Genomic DNA, 18806 nt, shown 5'->3' with positions numbered 1-18806 from the left:
TTTACAACAGGTTAATGGGGACGTAACCCCATTGTGAACTGAAGGGCATCGATCGTCCATAGATGAAAACTGTAACTGTAATTATGATGACTATGAACCCTAGACATGACCAACCCCAACCTGCATCCTTATCAGTCTTGGGGTTCCACGTGTCCTTCTTTTCCATCAGTGCTACCACAAAATGGCTTATCTTGGACCCACTCTGCCTTATCCCTCAAGCACAAACAAGAAAAGGCCTTGGTCCCATCGCTAGGACAAAATCCCTGACAGCCACAATCTAAAAGAGAATTTTATTTTGCTTGATAGTTTATGTTCCTGGTGGCTGGCTCTGAGGCATAAGCCTCATGGTGGAAGGGCCCAGAGCAAAGCTGCTCATGATGTGGAGGACAGGCACCAGAGAGAAGGGAAGGGCCAAGGCCAAAGATAAACCTACCTTGGCCACACCCTCACGGACCCATCTCTTCCAGCCACACCCTGCCTCCTAACAGCACATCCAGCTCTGACCTCATCCGTGGCTCATTCCGCTGATGAGCACAGCAGTCACCTGCCGCAGCCCACCTCTGGGCACAAGAACCTTGAGGGGGATGTTCTAGATCAAAAACATTACAGTTTGTTACATCAAGTACTTAACTGAAAAAATGGAAGGACACAGCTCAGTTTCAGAATACAGAAAATTCAAAGTAGCTGCAGGAGTCAACCGTGTTCCCTAAAACACTCACGATGAAGGGCCCTGGAACAGTTTCTGAGAGCCATGCATGTCTGGGGGGTGAGGGGGAGGAGATCTGGTCCATGGGTGAAAGGTCAAACTCCAGAGTTCTATAACTTTCCAGGATGCACTCTCCCAGCCCCTCCAGTCTCTAGTACCAGTTTGGCAACTCATCCTGGGTCTCAGCCGATTCATGCTTCACCAAGGTCTTCCAGGTTTCATTCATTTTCCTGTCCACTGTAGACTGTTAAGCTGGCCACGTGGATGACATTTTTGTTAATGTGCCTGTCCCTTAGTCTTTAAAGAAATCACACACACACACACACACACACACACACACACCCGCATGTTCATGTGCATGTGTACATATCATTTCAGCTTTCTGCCTTTTCTACTCCTCTATCCTAAACCAGGATGAAGGAAATTACCCATTCCTGCGGGTAAGTGAGTAGACACCACTTTAGCTTTGTCCAGCCTGTGGGTTCATTCTTTGGAATTATGATTTCCACATCCATGGGCCCTGGGGGCCAGGTCGGTCTTGTGTGACTCCTGGCATCCCGATTGGAGCTCATTGAACTTTGGGTGGATCCCTGAACCCAGTTGTGTTACACAGAGCTCCTGCAGTAGCTGCAGACAGAGAACAGTACCTGAAGGCCAGAGACAAATGCAAACACTACCCTCAAGTTCTGGATGTTTCCAGCCTTTCCTGAGGCCTGCTGAGCTTAGAGACTTTTCAATCCTCCTTAATGTAGAAGAAAACACTTAAACGATCTTAACTTGTACCCAATACAGAGTTGCTGCAAAGCCATCCTCCCTGCATCTGGGCTCTCTGTGTACCCAGCAGTCCTTCCTTGTGTCAGTCAGCTTCACCCCCTCCACTCTGCTCCATGTAGAACATAAAGGTCACAAAGGGGAGGCGGGGACACAGACTCTACTTTCTGCCCCTCCAAATGCTGACTCTGTCCCATGCTTTTTATTGCAGAGGAGAGAGGTCACTCTTCAAGTCCAGGGTGATTCCTTTCACTGAGATCTCTATTTCACATTTTTTGTTTTTTTTTGCCCCTTTAAGAATGTGGCTCCCTCACTTACTCTTTCTTCTCCTTCATGTATATTCAACATTTTTCTCTCCTGCTCTTTGATCTCAGCATATAAATTTGATCAACCAGCCCAACCTTTGCAGAAGCCCAATTTAAATCCCACAGATCATTAATTTTTCTCGCCTTCAGCCCCCCTTCTGGGAGTCCACACTTTCCATTTGCGCTTATCTGTGCTTTCCCCACAGGCACCTTGGGGACTGAACCCAGGACCTTCACACTGAGCTACATCCCCAGCTCTTCAGTTTTTAGTTTGTTTGAGACAGGAGCTCATGAAGTCACTGAGTTTATCAAGGTAGACTCAAACATGAAGTCCTCCTGCCTCAGCCTCCCAGAGTGCAGAGATTTATACATTCCTTGGCCCCTGTGGCACCCACTCTCTTTAGAACGTGGAACTCTTCAGGCTCATTCAGTCACTCAGTGTTGTGCGTCATTGTTCAACACCAACTCTGAAACTCTTTCCTAGGTTGTTTCCTGTGACATGCGTTCTCCCCTAAACAACTTCTTCATATGCCCTTAACAGACTTCCTTTTCACTTTATTTAAATTTACAAACAGTCCAGTCTCCCTTCCCTACCCTGTCTTTCCAGTTGCCTCACAAGCACCCATGTGAAGCAGGTTGGGTAGAATCCAAATCCTCTTTGTCTGTTAAAAATCTTGGAAATAAACCAACCACCTTACTTGACAGACACTGGAAGGTTGGAGGTGTGCTTCCCTGGATCTTCAGAAGTTAAAATGTGATGGCACCCCACCAGAAGTCATCCTAGGGCAGTGACCACAGTAAGTCAGCCTTCGGCCACAGTGCTATGGGGGTGGTGACATCCCAAGTCGGGTGATAACCACAGCAATGGTGTCATTGCTGGGTGGCTTCTCTGTCCGATTTTGGTTTTCGCCCTGGTAAAGTGACCTCTCATGGCCGTTGCATCTTTTCTAAGCTGGGGTCTTCTTGCTGGTGACAACATGACCCACTTAGTGCTCGTTCAGTGATGTTTTCTGGTTCCGGAAATACCGAGTGACACACGGCTAGAGGTTGGGACACCAAAACCTGTGTTGCCATCCTGTGCTTCCTGAGTTTCAGGGTGCCTCTTGGACAGCTCCCCTCAGATATAGCATGGCCAAACTCATCTTCTTCTCTGCATTTCCTGCTTGCTGCTAACTTAGTCAATATCACCCTGGACTGACTCAGCCTGAGCCCTGAGAAGGAAGCGCTACAGACTTCTCCCACTCTCACTTCATGGAACCAAATTTACCTTATACACATCTTACCTTCTTTTTTCCATGTATACCCCCCACCTTTTTGCACTGCTGGGGATTGAGCCTAGGGCACTACCTATAGTAGGCAAGTAAGAGCTCTACCACAAACTTAGACATCCAGCCCTACTTATGTATTTTTATATGGTGAGGGAGTAGAAAGCAGTCTCTATACTAGGTCCTATTTAGTTGCACCTTTGTGGGTGTTTACTTTGTTTTGTGTTGAGACAGGATCTCTTGAGTTCAGGCTGGCCTTGAACTTACTATGGAACCCAGGCTGGCTTCAAACTTACAGCAGTCCTCTTGCCTCAGCCTCCCGAGTGCTGAGATTATAAGTGTGCACCATCACACCCAGCTCTGTTTCTCTTTATTTTGAAGCAGGGTCTCACTGAGTTGATCAGGCTTCATGCAAACTTACAATTGTCCTGCATTGGCTTCCCATGGTGCTGTGGCTACAGGTGGGTGCCTCCATCATTGGCTCCCATTCTTGCTCTCATTCTTCTTAGGATCGTAGTGGCCACACGGTGATAGAAGATGGTAAGCAAGAGAAGCACATGCTGGGCATGTTGGTGAAGGCGGCAGCCACGCATGCATGGTCATGCTGACTAGCATCTTAGATTTGATTTCGTAACTCATCTTAATCTAGTCCTTTCTTTGTACACCTGCTCCTCACTGGCACTATGCACTAGCCTCTGATACTGGCATCTACTCCTCCAATCTATTCAATATTTGCCAGGTTGGAAGATTGTCTTAAAATTCAGATCTGCTCATGTCACTCTTCTGGTAAAACTCTTCAGCCAGCGACCTAGCTCAACAGTCTAAAGTGCCTTGCTTAGGCAAACTTAGGCAAAGCACGGGGACTGCAGTTCGATCCCTGGCACCACATGCCACGCAAGCCCTGCCCCCAGGGTGCACCGAGCTGGCCATAAAAAAATAAAACCTTTCCATGGCTCCCTACCACCTCTAGCACAAACTGTATCCTCTTCCTATCCATCTGGCCTCTCCCCAACTCCCACTACGCCTCACATGCATCCTATATTCTGGCCAGGCCACATGTTCTACATTCTTTTTTCCTTTTGTTTCTTTCTTTCTTTCTTTCTTTTTTTTTTTAACATTGTTTGATCATTTGTTTGTTATTTTGAGACAAGTTCTCACTAAGTCTCTGGGCTGGCTTCAAACTTGTGATGCTCCTGCCTCAGCCTCCTGAATAGTTAGAATCACAGGGGTGGGCTACTCAGCCTGGCTCCAGTTTCCACATTGTCATATCATGCAAAGCGTGTCCTTGCAAGTCACATGTACTTGGTGGGGCCGACAGTCATAATGCCACCTCCGTTTCTGCCTCCTCCTGCCCCATGGAGATGAATATTTGGTCAACCAGAGAGGATGCCTTCATCCTGGCCAAAGTGATTGGTTCAGGAACAAGGCTGTGAGCTGAGGAGAGTCAATCACAATATTCCTCTTCAAAGCCAGTCTGCTTTCTAAGGAACTTGGGATTAAATGCAGATGTGACTCACCTCCTCCTCTCAGCACTGAGTCCTAACAGTGCAGAGACCGAAACATCTGAGGACACGACTGGTTCTGCTTCCTGAAATGCGGGGAATCTGGCCCAGACTTCTGGCTTTCTCTCAGGGCTCCGGTGGCAAGGTCCATAGGTTGGTTCATTTCTGGGCTACTTCTGAGAAGCCAAGGCTCACTCTAGGACTCTCTTTGTGATCTCATGAATTTCCTGCTGGCCGCTAAGCCATCCCTTTGGGAAAGCCAGACTCCCCCAGCCTTCTAGGTCTCTGTGCCTTTATGCAGCCAGGGGCAGGAGGCCAGAGCCCGGGAAGATGGCAGGCAAAGGCTGCTAGAGCAGAGGACACTGTCCTAGCTGTGTCTGAGCAAGAGAAAAAAATGGACCTTTGTTCTTTCTGAGTTGTCACCTGGCAGAGACTTCCTCCCCTCTTTCCAGATCCCGCTTGGCTTAGCCTGCTGGGGCTGCCAGATCCGGGCTGCAGGCTGGAAGACAGTTATGTGGCTAGAACCAGCTTTGAGTCCCAAGAGGTTTCCTTCTTCTGGCTCTTCTAACTAAAGCACATTTAGCTGTGTGACATAATATACAAATATGGCAGCCATGGGGAGCCCAGAGGTGACAAATGGCCTCAGTCCCTGATGGTTTGGGGTTTGCTATTGTGGGAGCCTCCAGTCAAGTGAGTGGAGGCTCAAAGATTACATCTGGAGCTGAAAAAGATCAAGGACACTCTGACCTCCATGTGCAGCCCCCTCCTGCACTCCAGTTCTGCTGAGCACTGAGGACACAGCCAGAGCTGCTCCAAGGTTAAGGTCATCAACCCCACCTCAGACCAAAGGTCTCTTCTCCCTACATTTAAGACACCCTGTGTCCATCCAGGACAGACAGAAATTTGCTCCACAGGCGCTGCTGCAGGCTAAAGACTCTGTCCACAGCCTCCAAGATCTAGGGAGAGTGGAGAGGCCCAAATACAGTGCAACAACAGGCCATGGCTGGAGAGGGAGGAGTAGAGGAAGTTGTAGGTTTCTGGCTTCTTCGGTTACCTCAGGCCTGTCCTAAGTGTCTCCTTGGGATGGAAACCCATTAGTGAGTTCCACTCAAGGTAAGCAACAAAGTTACTGGGGCAAAAGTCCCCAACAGTCAAATAGGAGTTCTCTCTTCAGCACTATCATAAATGCCCACACAGAAGGCACATGGTTGAGGATGAGTAAAAGGTCAAAGAGACACGAACCATTATTGCTGAGGGGTAGATGGAGGACCCAGCAAGGGATTTGTTTTTTTTTGTTTGTTTGTTTGTTTGTTTTTTGAGACAGAGTCTTGCTATGTAGTTAAGGCTGGCCTTGAACTCATGGCAGTCCTCCTGTCTCAGTCTCCCGAGTGCTGGGACTGCAGACATGAGCCCCCCTGCCTGGCTCATCAAGGTCCTTGATGATGGTTACTGACCCACAGAGGGCCCAAGAATCAGAGAGCTTTCATGCCTTTGGAAACCTGGACTGAGGGAGGCTGAATTGCTAAGCAATCCACAGGCTTTAGCCACGTCAAAGTGGAAGTGGGTACTTCTGTCCAGAAAGGACGTGTCTCCCCTGAACAAGATTTTGTCCTTTGGAAAGAACTCACACAAATCACCTTTTTTTTTTTCTTTTGGTGGAACTGGGGATTGAACTCAGGCCCTTGCACTTGCCAGGGAAGTGCTTATTCCACTGAGCCATCTTCCTGACCCCAAATCACCTTTGTTGACCAAGAAACTTGCTGCAGTGTCCAGAGGGTGTGCTTTATGGATCAGTGCCCAGAGTTTTGTTTCTCCCTTACTTCAAATTTTAATCTTATTTGCCTCTACTATTTCTTTATCTTTTCTCCATCTCTTTTCTTTCTTTCATCTTTTTTTTCCCCCCACAGAATCAGGGATTGAACTCAGGCCCTTGCGCTTGCCAGGCAAGCACTTATTCTACTGAGCTATCTCCCTGGCCCTCTTTTGTCTTTTTGAGATAGGGTTTCACTATGCAGTTCAGGCTGGCCTTGAACTCATTTTGTAGTCCAGGTTGTCCCCAAATTGGCCATAATCCTCCTGCTTCAGCTTCCCAAGTACTCGGATCACAGGTGTGCGCTACCACACTCAGATTGCCTCTACTAGTTTACGTTGGTTATGTAATGGTAGCTAAATTTATCTTTTAGCCATAGATTGCAAAATGTTAAGAAGTAGCATCCGGATTGATCAAGAACTGTACATCAGCCTGAGAGATAGCTCAGCGGTGTAAGCCGTGTAAGTGCCTGACTGGCAAGCCCAAGGTCCTAAGTTTGAGAACCATACCAACTCCCCCCCCCCAAAGAAAAGAATTATACATCAAGCTCAGCTCAGTAGCTCAGTACCTACCTGGCAAGCTTGAGGACCTAAATTCAATTCCCAGTACAAAAAAAGAAAAAGAAAAAATAATAATAAATGAATTGTACATGGCAGGCCAAGCATGGTGGTACATACCAGTAACCCCAGCTACTCTGAAAGATAAGGCACGATGGTTGCATGTCTGATTTCAGCCTGGGCAATTTAGTGAAATGTGGTCTCAAAATAAAAAGAGCTGGGGCTGCAGCTCTAGGCATCTTGGGTTCAATCCCCAGTACCAGGAAAAACAAGAAAGAAGGAAAGAAAGAAAGAAAGAAAGAAAGAAAGAAAGAAAGAAAGAAAGAAAGAAAGAAAGAATTGTATAACACCAAAGGGGCTCTGGACTAAATAAAGCAACTGGATGTGATAATGCTTTGTCCTCGGTTAAGAAAGCCGAGTGTGGTAGTACACACTTGTAATCCCAGCACTGTAGGAGGATGAAGCAAAAGAATCGTAAGTTTTAAGCCAACTTGGACTATATAGCAAGTTCACATTCAGCCTGTACTACATGGCAAGACCCTGGCTCAAAAACAAAACAAAACAAAACAAAACAAAACAAAACAAAACAGCTGGGAAGATAGCTCAGTGGCATTAAACACCTACCTGGCAAATGCAAGGTCCTGAGTTCGATGCCCAGCAAAAAAAAAAAAAAAAAAAAAAAAGGAAACAGATGTGTTTTTGGTTAGATTTAGATCACTACATTGTGAGACATACTTTTTTTTTTTTTCAGTACAGGGGATCTAACTCAGGATCTACACTTGCCAGGCAAGTGCTTATTCTACTGAGCTATCTCCCCAGGGCCCAGACTCCTTTTGTGGGGTGGGGGGGAGGGTTTTTTTTTAGGGAAGGGTCTACAGGGTGTTCAGGTTCTCCTTACTAGATCAGACCCATATTGATCTGCCTGCTTACAGCCTCCCAAGAGCTGGGATTACAGGTGTGCACCACCACGCCCATTCTCAATTGCTGTCTCAGCAGGCCCCAGGGATAGGGCTAGCACAGCAGGCCCAGGGATTGAGCCCCAGCCCCTGTGCCTAAGACACACACATTTTTAAAATTGTATGTTTGTCAAGCAAAGTACAAGTGAGTGGCATAGAGTGTGAAATATCATGGACATCTATTACTATCCCTTTATTTGGGGACACTTTTCTCCCCTTCTTCTCAGTCCTAGTGAAATTGTCAATTTTCCTGGCCATGCCCTCCATCCTGGAGATGGGCCTGTGTCCAAAAGCTGGTCCAAATATTCCCTGGGATTTTAGAACTAGAACTAGTACAGCAACATGTGGAAGGAAGCAGAGCCGAGAGATAAAGTTGTCATCATTTGAACTCCTGGATCCAGCCATACCTGAAGGCAGCTACAACCTTTGATTTGTCTGGTCTGTAGGCCAGTTGACATCATACTGGCTTAAACATGTTTGAATTGGGGTGTTGCCACTGGTGAATGAAAGGTCAAGACTAACATACACATAGAGAGAGATACAAACAGCACTTTGTTTGAACTCACACATTATAATACAACTTCCATAATCTTACCAGGGGTCGGCACACCTTTTGCCTAGGGACAAGACAAATATTCTAGGTTTTGTGGGCACACAGGACCTCTGTCTCATTTTATTTTTGTTTTGTTTTGATAATCCTTAAAACTGTTAAAACTACTCTTTGTCGATGTAGTACATTATTAACTGGTGGTGAACTTGTTACACCCAGCTGAACTGAACTAGTGTGGTGCTGGGTGTGGGAGCCCCACCTGGGGATTGTTGCTGGCAGCCTAAGAGGCAGAACTGGAGAAGCTGTGGAGAGGCTGTTGGGGAAGCTGTGTGGAGAAGCAGCTGGGGCTGTTGGAAGCTGCTGGTTCTCTTCGGGCGTTCTGCTGGAGGACCTTGTCGTGCTGGCTTTCCCAATGAACTTGGCTGTTCTCATTGGAGGAGGAGCTTGGGACATCTCTGCCACTGAGAATGGCAGTGTTTCACTTTCAGGGGGCTGGGTCCTCATCTTGAGCATCGCTTCCTCACTCTGGAGGGGAAGATGGAGCACTGCTCAGTCTCTGGAGAAGCTTGTCGTGTTGGCTTTCCTGATGGGAGCTCAGCTTTCCTCATCACCGGATGAGCTCAGGACCTCACTGTTGCTGAGCATGGCTGTGGTACTTCTGGGGGAGCTCTGGCGCTCACCTTGAGCGTTGCTTCCTGGCTCCAGTTCAGCTCCCTCAGCCTGCTGGCACGGATCCTTCATCTCGCTGGCATAGACTTTCTAGCTTCCACCGCTGACTTTTGGGCCTTCCCAGCACAGATCCATGAAACAGACCCACCTGAGACATTGTCACGAGCTCTGAGGTCTTCAGCTGGACTCATGCAGGCTATTAGGATCCAGGGCCTCAGGAGGATTCTTTGGTCTTTAGTGTATGGACAGATTTCCTGCACCCTTTGTGTGTGATTCTTTGAGTGATTATAAAATAACCTTATAAAATGTATCCTGTTTTATTGTTCCCCTTGCAAAACCCAAAAACCATGATAGTAGGTCATATAAAAATACCCCGCCCCCCCAAAAAAAAAACCAAACAGGGCTGGGGATGTAGTGTGGCAGCATAAAGGCCTGCCTGGCAAGTGCAAGGTCCCAAGTTCGATCTCCAGTACCTCATGCTATGCCGACCCCACTCCATGCTGGTGCCCAAAATGGGCATGGTGGCACTTCCATACCCTGCTTGGGATAAGCGCTGGGGAGGCTGAGACAGGAGGATCACTATGAGTCTGAACTGCATAGTGAGACCCTGTATCAAAAAATAAAATAAGCCCCAGACTATATTTTGCCAACCCCTGATGTGGATCATCCCAGACTCTGCAGCTTTGGTGTCATCCACTGACTCTCTAGCTTATCCCAAAGTATGTAGCAAAATACTTTAAGGCCATGGGTGGTACACACCCTGGTAACCCCAGGACTCAGGAGGCTGACCAGGAGGATCACCACAAGTTCCAGGCCAGCCTGGGCTACACGGTGGGTTCAAGGCCAGCTAGGACCACATAGCAAAACCCTGTCTAAAACAAAGCAAACAAAAAAACCCTTTAAATGCCATTTTCCTTTGAGTGTCTTGATGGGACTCAGTAACAAGGTTTAGGATAGAGATGGGATTGGGAACAGCATCTTGTCCTACATCCTCTCTCCGTACCATGACAGACACTGAAATAAATGGTAATCATTAATCTTGTCAACAGTGATAAATTTTCAAAAATATGCCGTTGTCCAAAGGCTTTGCCCAAATGTCCTAGCACATCCTTGCCGGCTTTGCCCCCTCAGCCTCCTTCAGATGTCTGTCTTGATGTCTCATGAGTATGCCGTAGCTAGGTGCTCTTCTCGCCAGCGTAGGCCTTTGCAACGCTCCACTGCAACGGTCTATGGTCTCTCTATCCCCGGAATGCCGATGCTCACGTGTGCCTGTGCCCGCGCCCCACCACCTCGCAGTGCTGGCCCCTACGCTGCAGACTCTGTCCTTCTGTGTGGTGTCTGTCTGCGTGAGCAGGTGCTCTGCCCTTCTGTGTCTGTGTCTCCCAACTGGGTTGGTGTGCGCTGGTTTCCCTCTCAGCTGGAAATCGTCTGCAGACACACCGCACCTTATCTGGTAGTCTCCTTGTCTTATCTAGTCTTCATCCCCAGGCCTTCCAAAAACGAGCCAAAGACAGAGGAGCAGGTGGGAACAAGTTTTCTTAGAAACTGTTACGAAGGAAGATCCTTCCCACCCCAGCCCCACAACCTTGGCTGGCTGAGTAACGTCAGATCAGAGGTCTCCAGCCCCAGCAATATTTTGCTCCAGCACATCTGGAGCCGGGACTAGGTGGATCCATGTCTGTGGGGCAGAGGGAAACGATCACCCCCAGGCCCCGGGGTAAAGCATGTGCAAAGCCCTGCGGGCCTGAGGAGGGCTGGGCAGGGCGAGGTGCGTCACGGTGTTCTGGGCTGCAGCGTGGCCCATCTCACAGAAGCAGGCAGGAAGCACCACCACGGATCAGTTTTATATGGCACCCACTGTATACAACAGACAGACAGAGACGGACAGACGGCGCACACAGCACTTCTAAGCCAAGCATTGCTCACCGTCTAGAACCACCGTGGGGAAGCACAGAGGAGACACTCTTGCATAGGAAACATGTACCTCGAAAGGGAATGAAGAAGGATTTTGGCAAAACATCTACTTCCTGCCCGGGTCCTGGGTAAAGAGGGACCTCTACTGCTGAAGCTTCTACATAGTGAAAATGATCCCCTCCTCAATGGCAGTATATACAGTCTCGAACCTCCCTACCTGTGCTCACTGCTTTCTATGCACACCTCAAAACTACTTTACAGGTAGACAGACTTAGACTAAGAGACAGAACATGGCCTGGAGCAAGAGGAAATGGGGGCTGGCTCAAGGGGAGGGGACACAGGAGGTGTCCCAGCTCAGCCAAGGGCAAGGCCTCTGTCTGTCCAGACCAGAAAGAAAAGTCTCAGGTGGCCCAATCCCTCTCTCCCTCTCTCTCGTCCTTGTTGGGGCAGCAGTGGTTCCACAGGAAGGCCATCGAGGACAGGAAGGTCCCCCTCCTGCTGACTAGGGGACTTCTCAGGCTGGCGATGGCCATGCAGGCCTGAACTCCTCACAGTGCCTCTTGGGGCTGCTGTCTGAGTTGGGGCAGTGGATTGTGGGGTCACTGCTTGCTTCCGTACCCTGCTTGTGCCCTGAAGATGAGCCTAGGCCTCAAGTCCTTTCTGGGTTGAAAAGGAGCCAGGGCTGGTTCAGGAGGGATGAGACACAGAACAATCTTTCCACAGGCCCCTCTGCCTGGGCTCGGCTAGCAAGGGTCCCTTCACCCTGTCTCCTAGGGATAGTTAAAGGCAGCTTTTATTAGACTCTATACTTTTTTGTTTCTCTTGTGTGGTTTTTTTTTTTTTGTTGTTGTTTCTTTAATTTATATATAGATATAGATATAGATATATATTCTTAAAAAAGCAATAGTCCTTTGGTCCCTAAACTCTAAGGAATGATATGATTTTGAAAGAAGTAAATCTGGGCTCCCCTGGCGGGGAAGCCCTTGGCACCCCCAGGCCGTCGGCCCTCCCCTAGACAGTCAGTGCTTGGTGCCTGGCTGCTCGGCTGCAGGCCAGTTGCAGAACAACCCACTTGATCAGAAACGGTGTCCAGGGGCCTGAGCCCCAGGCGCGGGCCTTGGGTCTGATCCGCCTCTGTCCATCCGCAACTGCTCCCTTAGGAAGGGCCACTCCGACATTTATGTGCTTTTCCTTTGCGTTCTTCTCGCTCTTCAGTGTCTGCCCTTGGGTGAAAGTCAAAAGTCACCCCTGAGGGCCAGGCCAAGGCAGCCTGCACTCTTGGGGCCACACCAGCGAGCAGCTGATTCTCTCTTCCTGGGAACCGCCCCCTGCACCAAAGCCAGACCTGAGTCCCTGGCCGCAGCTCATGTCCAGAGGAGCCAAAACGCCCTGGAGAGACAGCACATTGCTGAGGTCTGCAAGGGGCCTCCTGCAGACCCATGGCCCTGTAGAAACCTAGAAGGTGGCCGCCCTCTGCTCCTGGCCCACCAGGCCCTGCAGGTCCCTCATGGGTAGCATGCTCTGTGCCCTCATCTGCATGTTCATTGCCGTCATCACAGGACTTACATCTCGTCTCTTATTGCTCAGACCCCACCTGCAGTATGAAGTTGAATGCGTGACCTGAAAGCCCCTCCCAGGTTGGCCCACGCCTCATTCCTCTGGCCCCTCCATACATGCAGGCTCTCTCCCTGTTCCTCTCTGGAGTAGGACCAGCTAAATGTTGCCAAACTCGCTTTTCTCAGATTACAGAGACCAGCAGAGTGCTATGTGATGGATCTCAGGCCTCCGGACGAAGCACAGCCCTGTCCAGGGTTTCCTCCTAGCTCCTGGCTCTTCTCTTTGTCCCGGTCTTCCTCAGAGGTGGGTGCCTCTGATCTCCCCAAAGGCACATCAAGTGAGGAGAGCATCCGAGGGGACTCACCTCTCAGCGAGAGCAGGTCAGTAAGGCCGGTTGGCATCCTTAGGCCTCTTTAGCTGGACCTTGAGCCTCTTCATGCCAATTTGAAAGCCATTCATGGCCTGAATAGCAGTCTGGGCACTGGTTGGATTGTCAAAACTAACAAACCCTGGGAGATGGGTATGGCACAGAGGTTAGCAGAGAGCCCTGCCTGGCAGGCCTGCCTTTCTCTAGTCCACTCATCTCCCAGCCCCTCAACTCCCTGGCCCATTGTTCATGTGTGGGCAGAGAGATGGGCACACACTCATAAGGGCAAACTGCCTGAGATTCCCAAAGTTGTGATTCTTGGAAGGACAAGAAGTGACTGTGTGGGGAGGGGATGGCATTTGGGTGGGATTTCTCCCATCTGTTCCTGGCCCCAGTTGGCTGTCTCTCTCCACTATTCCCTCTGGTCCTTAGACCTTCAGTTGGGGCTTCAGGGATCTCAGGTCCCAGCCCAGGAAGCACCTGCTTTGGCCAAACTCAAAAGCCCTCACCTGCTCTGCTTGAACACCTAGAATACCCGAGCTTCCCAGAGGAACATGAAATAAGGCTTCTTCTAAGTCTAGGCATGTCCCTGGGCTAAAATGTGCCCCCACTATGTGTTGTACATTCAGCCTCCAGAAATCATGGCTGTGGGTAGGGTCTGGGGGGCAGCTTCCACCTGGCTAGGATGGGGAGAGCCCCAGGGCTGGGGCTCCGCTCACCGAAACACTTGCTCTGGTTGGTGGCGCGATCCACAAAGACTTTGGCAGAGACGACAGCTCCAAAAGGCAGGAAGGTCTGTATGAGTTCTGCATCCCCAAACTCCTGAGGCAGGTGATAGATGAAGAGGTTACAGCCTTCGGGGCCTACAGGGACAGGAGCAGGCTGGTTTAGGGGAGGCCCTGGTCCAGCCCCACCTGCCCTGACTCCGCAGCCCCAAGTTCCTCACCTTCTCTTTGCTGCTGGGGCAGGGTTGAAGATTGCTGGGGAAAAGTTGTGCTCACTGGGGCATAGGCTGATGGATAGGCTGCTGGAGACAGAGTCAGGAGTGGGCACTGACCCCATAGCCAACCCAAGTAGGGCCCCATCTCCCTCATCACCAGCTCAACCCAGTCTACCCTAACCCTCACCCCAAGAGAAGTTGTTGGGGGCTGGGCATGAGCAGGATGAGAAGGTCAAGTCCTGGGAAGACAGCCTAGGCCCCCCACGATCTCCTTGTTCCTTTCTGGGGCCCGTCACCCCCCAGGCCCGCGCAGTGCCCAGTGAAACCTGCGTAGTGGTGCATCCCAGCGTAGGCCTGCTGCAGGGGGTCAGCCACGCCAGGGCTCTGGGCTGGGGAGAGAGGAGCCAGGCCCATGGTGAAGGCAGGTGGGCAGGGCCCAGTGAGAGATGTGGGGAGAGTAGAGAGTGGAGGAGAAGGAGTGGAATCCTTTCCCCAGAAGCAGGGCCCTGCCCTCCATCCCCTGCTCCCTACTCCACTTCAGTGGCCCACCTGGGTAGGGAGAGAGCCCGTTATTGTACAGCGTGTCGGAGCCCGGCTGCCCGTTGGTCTGGGCGGTCAGGGGACTGAATCCATTGACCCCGATGGGTCCGGGGAGACCAGGGAGGGTGCCTGGGCCACCTCCAGGTGGGGAGTTGGCTGTTGATGGTGGAACAGGAGGCTGGGTTAGGTTGTAGAACACCTGGTCCTCCCAGCTGCAGCCCAATCCCAGGGGCCCCTACCTGCTGCTGGCAACAGAGGGGCAGCCACCAGGCTGAAGGCTGCGACGTGCTGCATCTGGGCTGCCACAGCTGCCACTGGGCCAAGGCCTGGACCCTGGGCCGCTGCCAGCAGGGCTGCCTGGTGCTGCAGGATCTTCGGGAAGAAAAAGGGGTATTCACGGGAGTCTCTGCAGGGGCACCCCCAACCCAGATGACCAGCCCAGCCATCTGTCCCAGGACCAGGCACCTACCGCGGTGGTGTAGGCTCCGCAGGCCCCGAGGGGCAGCGGTGCAGGGTGCAGGGCACCCAGCTGGCCGGCCATCTGCTGCATGCGCCGCAGTGCACGCTCCCGGTCGGTGTCCGCTAGCTTCACTACCAAGCTGGACGAGGCCCCCTGATCAGCAGGTAGGGAAGCCACAGTCCTGACCCATCCAGCTGTGACCTGGGTCCCCACGCACCTCCACAGGGAGAGCAGTCCATCCCGCCTCACCGCGCCCGAGCCTCACCGCCATGGTCCGGCTCCCGTGCAGACCCTGGATGGCCGCCTGGGCTTCTCCTTGGCTCCCGAACTTCACAAAGGCACAGCCTGGGCAGGGGGCAGGGATCAGGTAGCTCAGGTCACAGAGGCCAAAAGGACACATGGAGAGAAAGAGCCACCAGGAAACCCCAGGGGCCAGCTCGGGTCACCTTTACTGGTGCCATCCGGGCTCCGGAGGACTGTGCACTCCTCGATGTGGCCGAAGGGCTGGAACAGGCGCCTGACATCCTCCTCGCCCTGCTGCTTGCCCAGCATTCCCACAAACAGCTTCCGGTCCTCTGGGGACAAAGCCAGGGATAATGACCTGAGGCCTTCTGGCCCTCCTAAGCTCCTCAGGGGAGCATGGAAGGTAGCTCAGAACTCTAGCTCTGGAAAGAGGGGCAGGGAGAAAGAACTGAGAAGGCCCTGGGCCACCAAGGGTCCCTTAGGAACAAGGTGATTTCCAGGGGGATCAGCTCAGATTCCCATCAGGAAAACCCTGGGGCCAGGGAGATGACTCAGTGGAATAAGCACTTCCCTGGCAAGCGCAAGGGCCTGAGTTCAATCCCCGATTCAGCAAAAGAAAGAAAGAAAGAAAGAAAGAAAGAAAGAAAGAAAGAAAGAAAGAAAGAAAACCCTGGGCCCGCAGAAACTAGAAACACTCATTGCTGCTCCTGTGGGGAGTGGCTGCGACCGTTGTGAGATTTCAGAGTGAGTAGGGCCTCTTTATGCGTTATTTTCTTTTTCTTTTTTCTTTTTCCTTTTTGGTACTAGGGATGGAACCCAGGTCTCATGCTTGCCAAGCAGGCTGTCCTCCCCTGAACTATTTCCTCAACTCTGTCTGCGGCATTTTATACATTTGACTTTGCTGTTAGAGTTTGGGAAATGGCGTTTCCCAAAAGACCACTTGGGTTGTATTGAAGCGGGGGCTCCTCAGAGGCCTCTGTATTCACATCACACCCAGAGAAGAGAACTTCTGCCAGTTACCCTGGTTAGTGCACTAGTTCTGCTAGTTAGCCTGGTGGCAAGGGCTGGAGCCAAGCTCAAATCAAGGATTCTTGGTAAAGCACCATACAGAAAACAGCTGTCTTCTCCCATCGCCTCAACCCAGACACTAAACCCTGGGATGAAGAATCTCAATCCAAGCCAGTACCTTGCCAAGGCTACAGAAGTTTGGGTTTCTGCACCTTCAACATTAGCATCTTCCTTTCGATTTGATTTGAAACTGTCTCATTGCTATATGTTTATCAATAAAACTTTGAAAAGAAAAAAAAAACAACAAAAAAAACATTAGCATCTTCCACACCACACTTGCTGAGCCCATGGCCGTGTCCTCACTGCTCCACGGCTACTTCCCCCTGCCAACTTCCTTCTCTCTGACTTCCTTTGTCCTCCACCCAATTCTTCCCCAAGGATTCATGGGATGGAAAACAAATCCTGCCCATGGACCTGGATGACCACGTGAAAAAAAAAAATGTCTGATGCCTCAGTGTGTCTGTGCTTTCCAGGAGAGGGCAGAGGTGCTGGAGAAGAACTGCGAGTGAGCCCGTGGCCCCTGCACATACCCTGGAGGGCAGGGGCCAGGCACCAGGCATGAGCTGCACAGCTGGTACTCACAGGAGCCTGAGCGAGAGATGCACTCGGCCTGATGTTCAAGTCTGGCTCTACTCTGCGCCAAGGTAAGTCTGGATTCCTGCCCTATGTGGGACAGTATTCACGGGGAGCGATGGGGTGCATGGGAACCTGGCTTCGGGCATCACTGTCAAGATCCTAGAACTCAGGCTGAAGTCCGGTTGACAGTGAAGTAGAAGAATGGACCAAGTGAAGTTAATAATTTCCTCTAGGTCAAACTCTACCAGTTTGGTTAAAAAAGATGCTATACTTAGCAAAGCACAGGGACGGCGGTTCAATCCCCCAGCACCACATGCCAGCCAGCCCCGCCCCCTGGTGGGCTGAGCTGGCCCCACACACACACACACACACACACACACAAATAAATATATTTTAAAAAAACAGATGCTATAAAAGATAAGCAGAAAGTGTCTGCGTAAGAACACTCCATGGCGTGGTGGCGGTGGTGAGGAAGGAGGTGCTTGGTCCCTAGAAAGGTGGCAGTATCATCATGGAAACTCAGTGCAAGCAGCTGAGAGGTGGCATCAGCGCACAGCTGAGACACAGCTGGACAGCTGCGCAGTGAGTTCAAGGCCGGTCTGAACTATATAGTGAGAGCCTGTCTCAGAAACCAAGCCAAACCCAAACAAAATGAAAACCAAATAAACAACAAAAACTTCAAGTTTACCTTCAAGATTTTTTTTTTAAGATTAATTGTTAAACACCAAATAAAGTAGAAACCTAGAGGAAATTTGGAAAAGATGATTAGATAGTAATACATATTTATTGCTCAAAATTAAAAAAGAATGCATACTGCTGTCTACCTGAATCCTTAGAAATTCAGGCAGAAATTGAACAGTTATAGGCTGGTAATAAAAGGGAAAATGCGCTAGCCAAGAATTTAAATCAAATTTCCAGGACTGGCAAGATAGCTCAGCAGACTAAGTGGCTGCGGAGGCAAGAGCAGCGACTGGGGTGCAGTCCCATCCCCAGCACCACAGGCAGCACTGGCCCTGACCCTGGGTGCACTGAGCTGGCCACCGAGACCGGGTGTGGTGGCGGATAGCTGTAATCCCAGAGCTGGGGAGGCTGAAAACAGCAAGATTACTATGAGTCTGAGCTTCGTAGTGAGATCCTGTACCAAATACATTGAAATAAGTGAATAAATAAATAAATAAATAGGCTGGAGATATGCCTCAGTGCAAAAGTTCTGAGACCAATACTACTTTTCGACTTCTCTTCTTCTTCTTCTTCTTCTTCTTCTTCTTCTTCTTCTTCTTCTTCTTCTTCTTCTTCTTCTTCTTCTTCTTCTTCTTCCTCTTCCTTCTCCTCCTCCTCCTTCTCCTCCTCTTCCTCTTCTTTTTTTTTTTGTGTTTGTTTGTTTTGTGGTACCAGAGATTGAACTTGGGACCTTGTGCTTGCCAGGCAGGTGCTTATGCCACCAAGCTATCTCCCCAGCTTAAGTACTTTTAGTAAAAAAATAATTTAAAAAAACTAAGTTGAGAGTAGTGGTGGACACCTGTAGTTCCAGTACTCAAGAGGGTGTGGCAGGAGTACTGCTGTGCGTCTGAGACCAGCCTGAACCAAACAACAAAACCCTGTCTCAAATAAATAAACAAACAAACAAATAAATAAATACTATATAAAAAAATACAGCCATGCTGGGAAGTATATCAGGAAAGCTAACCACCATTTTGATCTATGGATTTATTGATTGTATGTTATGAGATTTGAAAGAAAAGAAAAAAATATACAAGAGTTTAATGATTTTTGAGATTTTTTTTTGCCCTGTGAATAAAAAATACTTTTCCTGTAGAACTGTATTTAGTATTTAACTTTCATTAGTGTTTCCAAAGTAGAGATGTTAGTTGAGAAAAATCAATTGCAGTCTCTATGCCAAACAGCAAACGAAACAGATTCATTTGGTTAACATTGTCTGAGGGATTTGGGGGCCCTCACCTCTGAACTCAGCCACCCCAAGTTCAACATTTTGAAACACATGAACCTTGGGTTTTTGTCCTTCCCATCCCCCTTGAGAGGAGGTGTCACT

At 49.9% G+C, this 18806-nt stretch overlaps 1 protein-coding gene across 1 annotated transcript; it reads right to left on the bottom strand.

Moving 5' to 3' along the window:
• Positions 1-12943: 12943 nt before the first annotated feature.
• LOC101564678 (CUGBP Elav-like family member 6) lies at positions 12944-15439 on the bottom strand. Its single transcript, XM_004628761.1, has 9 exons — positions 15316-15439; positions 15135-15214; positions 14879-15022; positions 14649-14781; positions 14419-14565; positions 14195-14258; positions 13876-13961; positions 13710-13792; positions 12944-13072 (listed from the first exon to the last, which is right to left on the bottom strand). Exons 1-9 carry the CDS (start codon positions 15419-15421, stop codon positions 12944-12946), a joined length of 972 nt encoding a protein of 323 aa, XP_004628818.1. The 5' UTR covers positions 15422-15439.
• Positions 15440-18806: the final 3367 nt, after the last annotated feature.

The sequence above is a fragment of the Octodon degus genome, unplaced genomic scaffold, assembly GCF_000260255.1.
Source record: "Octodon degus isolate 3935 unplaced genomic scaffold, OctDeg1.0 scaffold00026, whole genome shotgun sequence".
NCBI classification, from domain to species: Eukaryota; Metazoa; Chordata; class Mammalia; order Rodentia; family Octodontidae; genus Octodon; species Octodon degus.
This window is presented reverse-complemented; position numbering and strand designations above follow the sequence as displayed.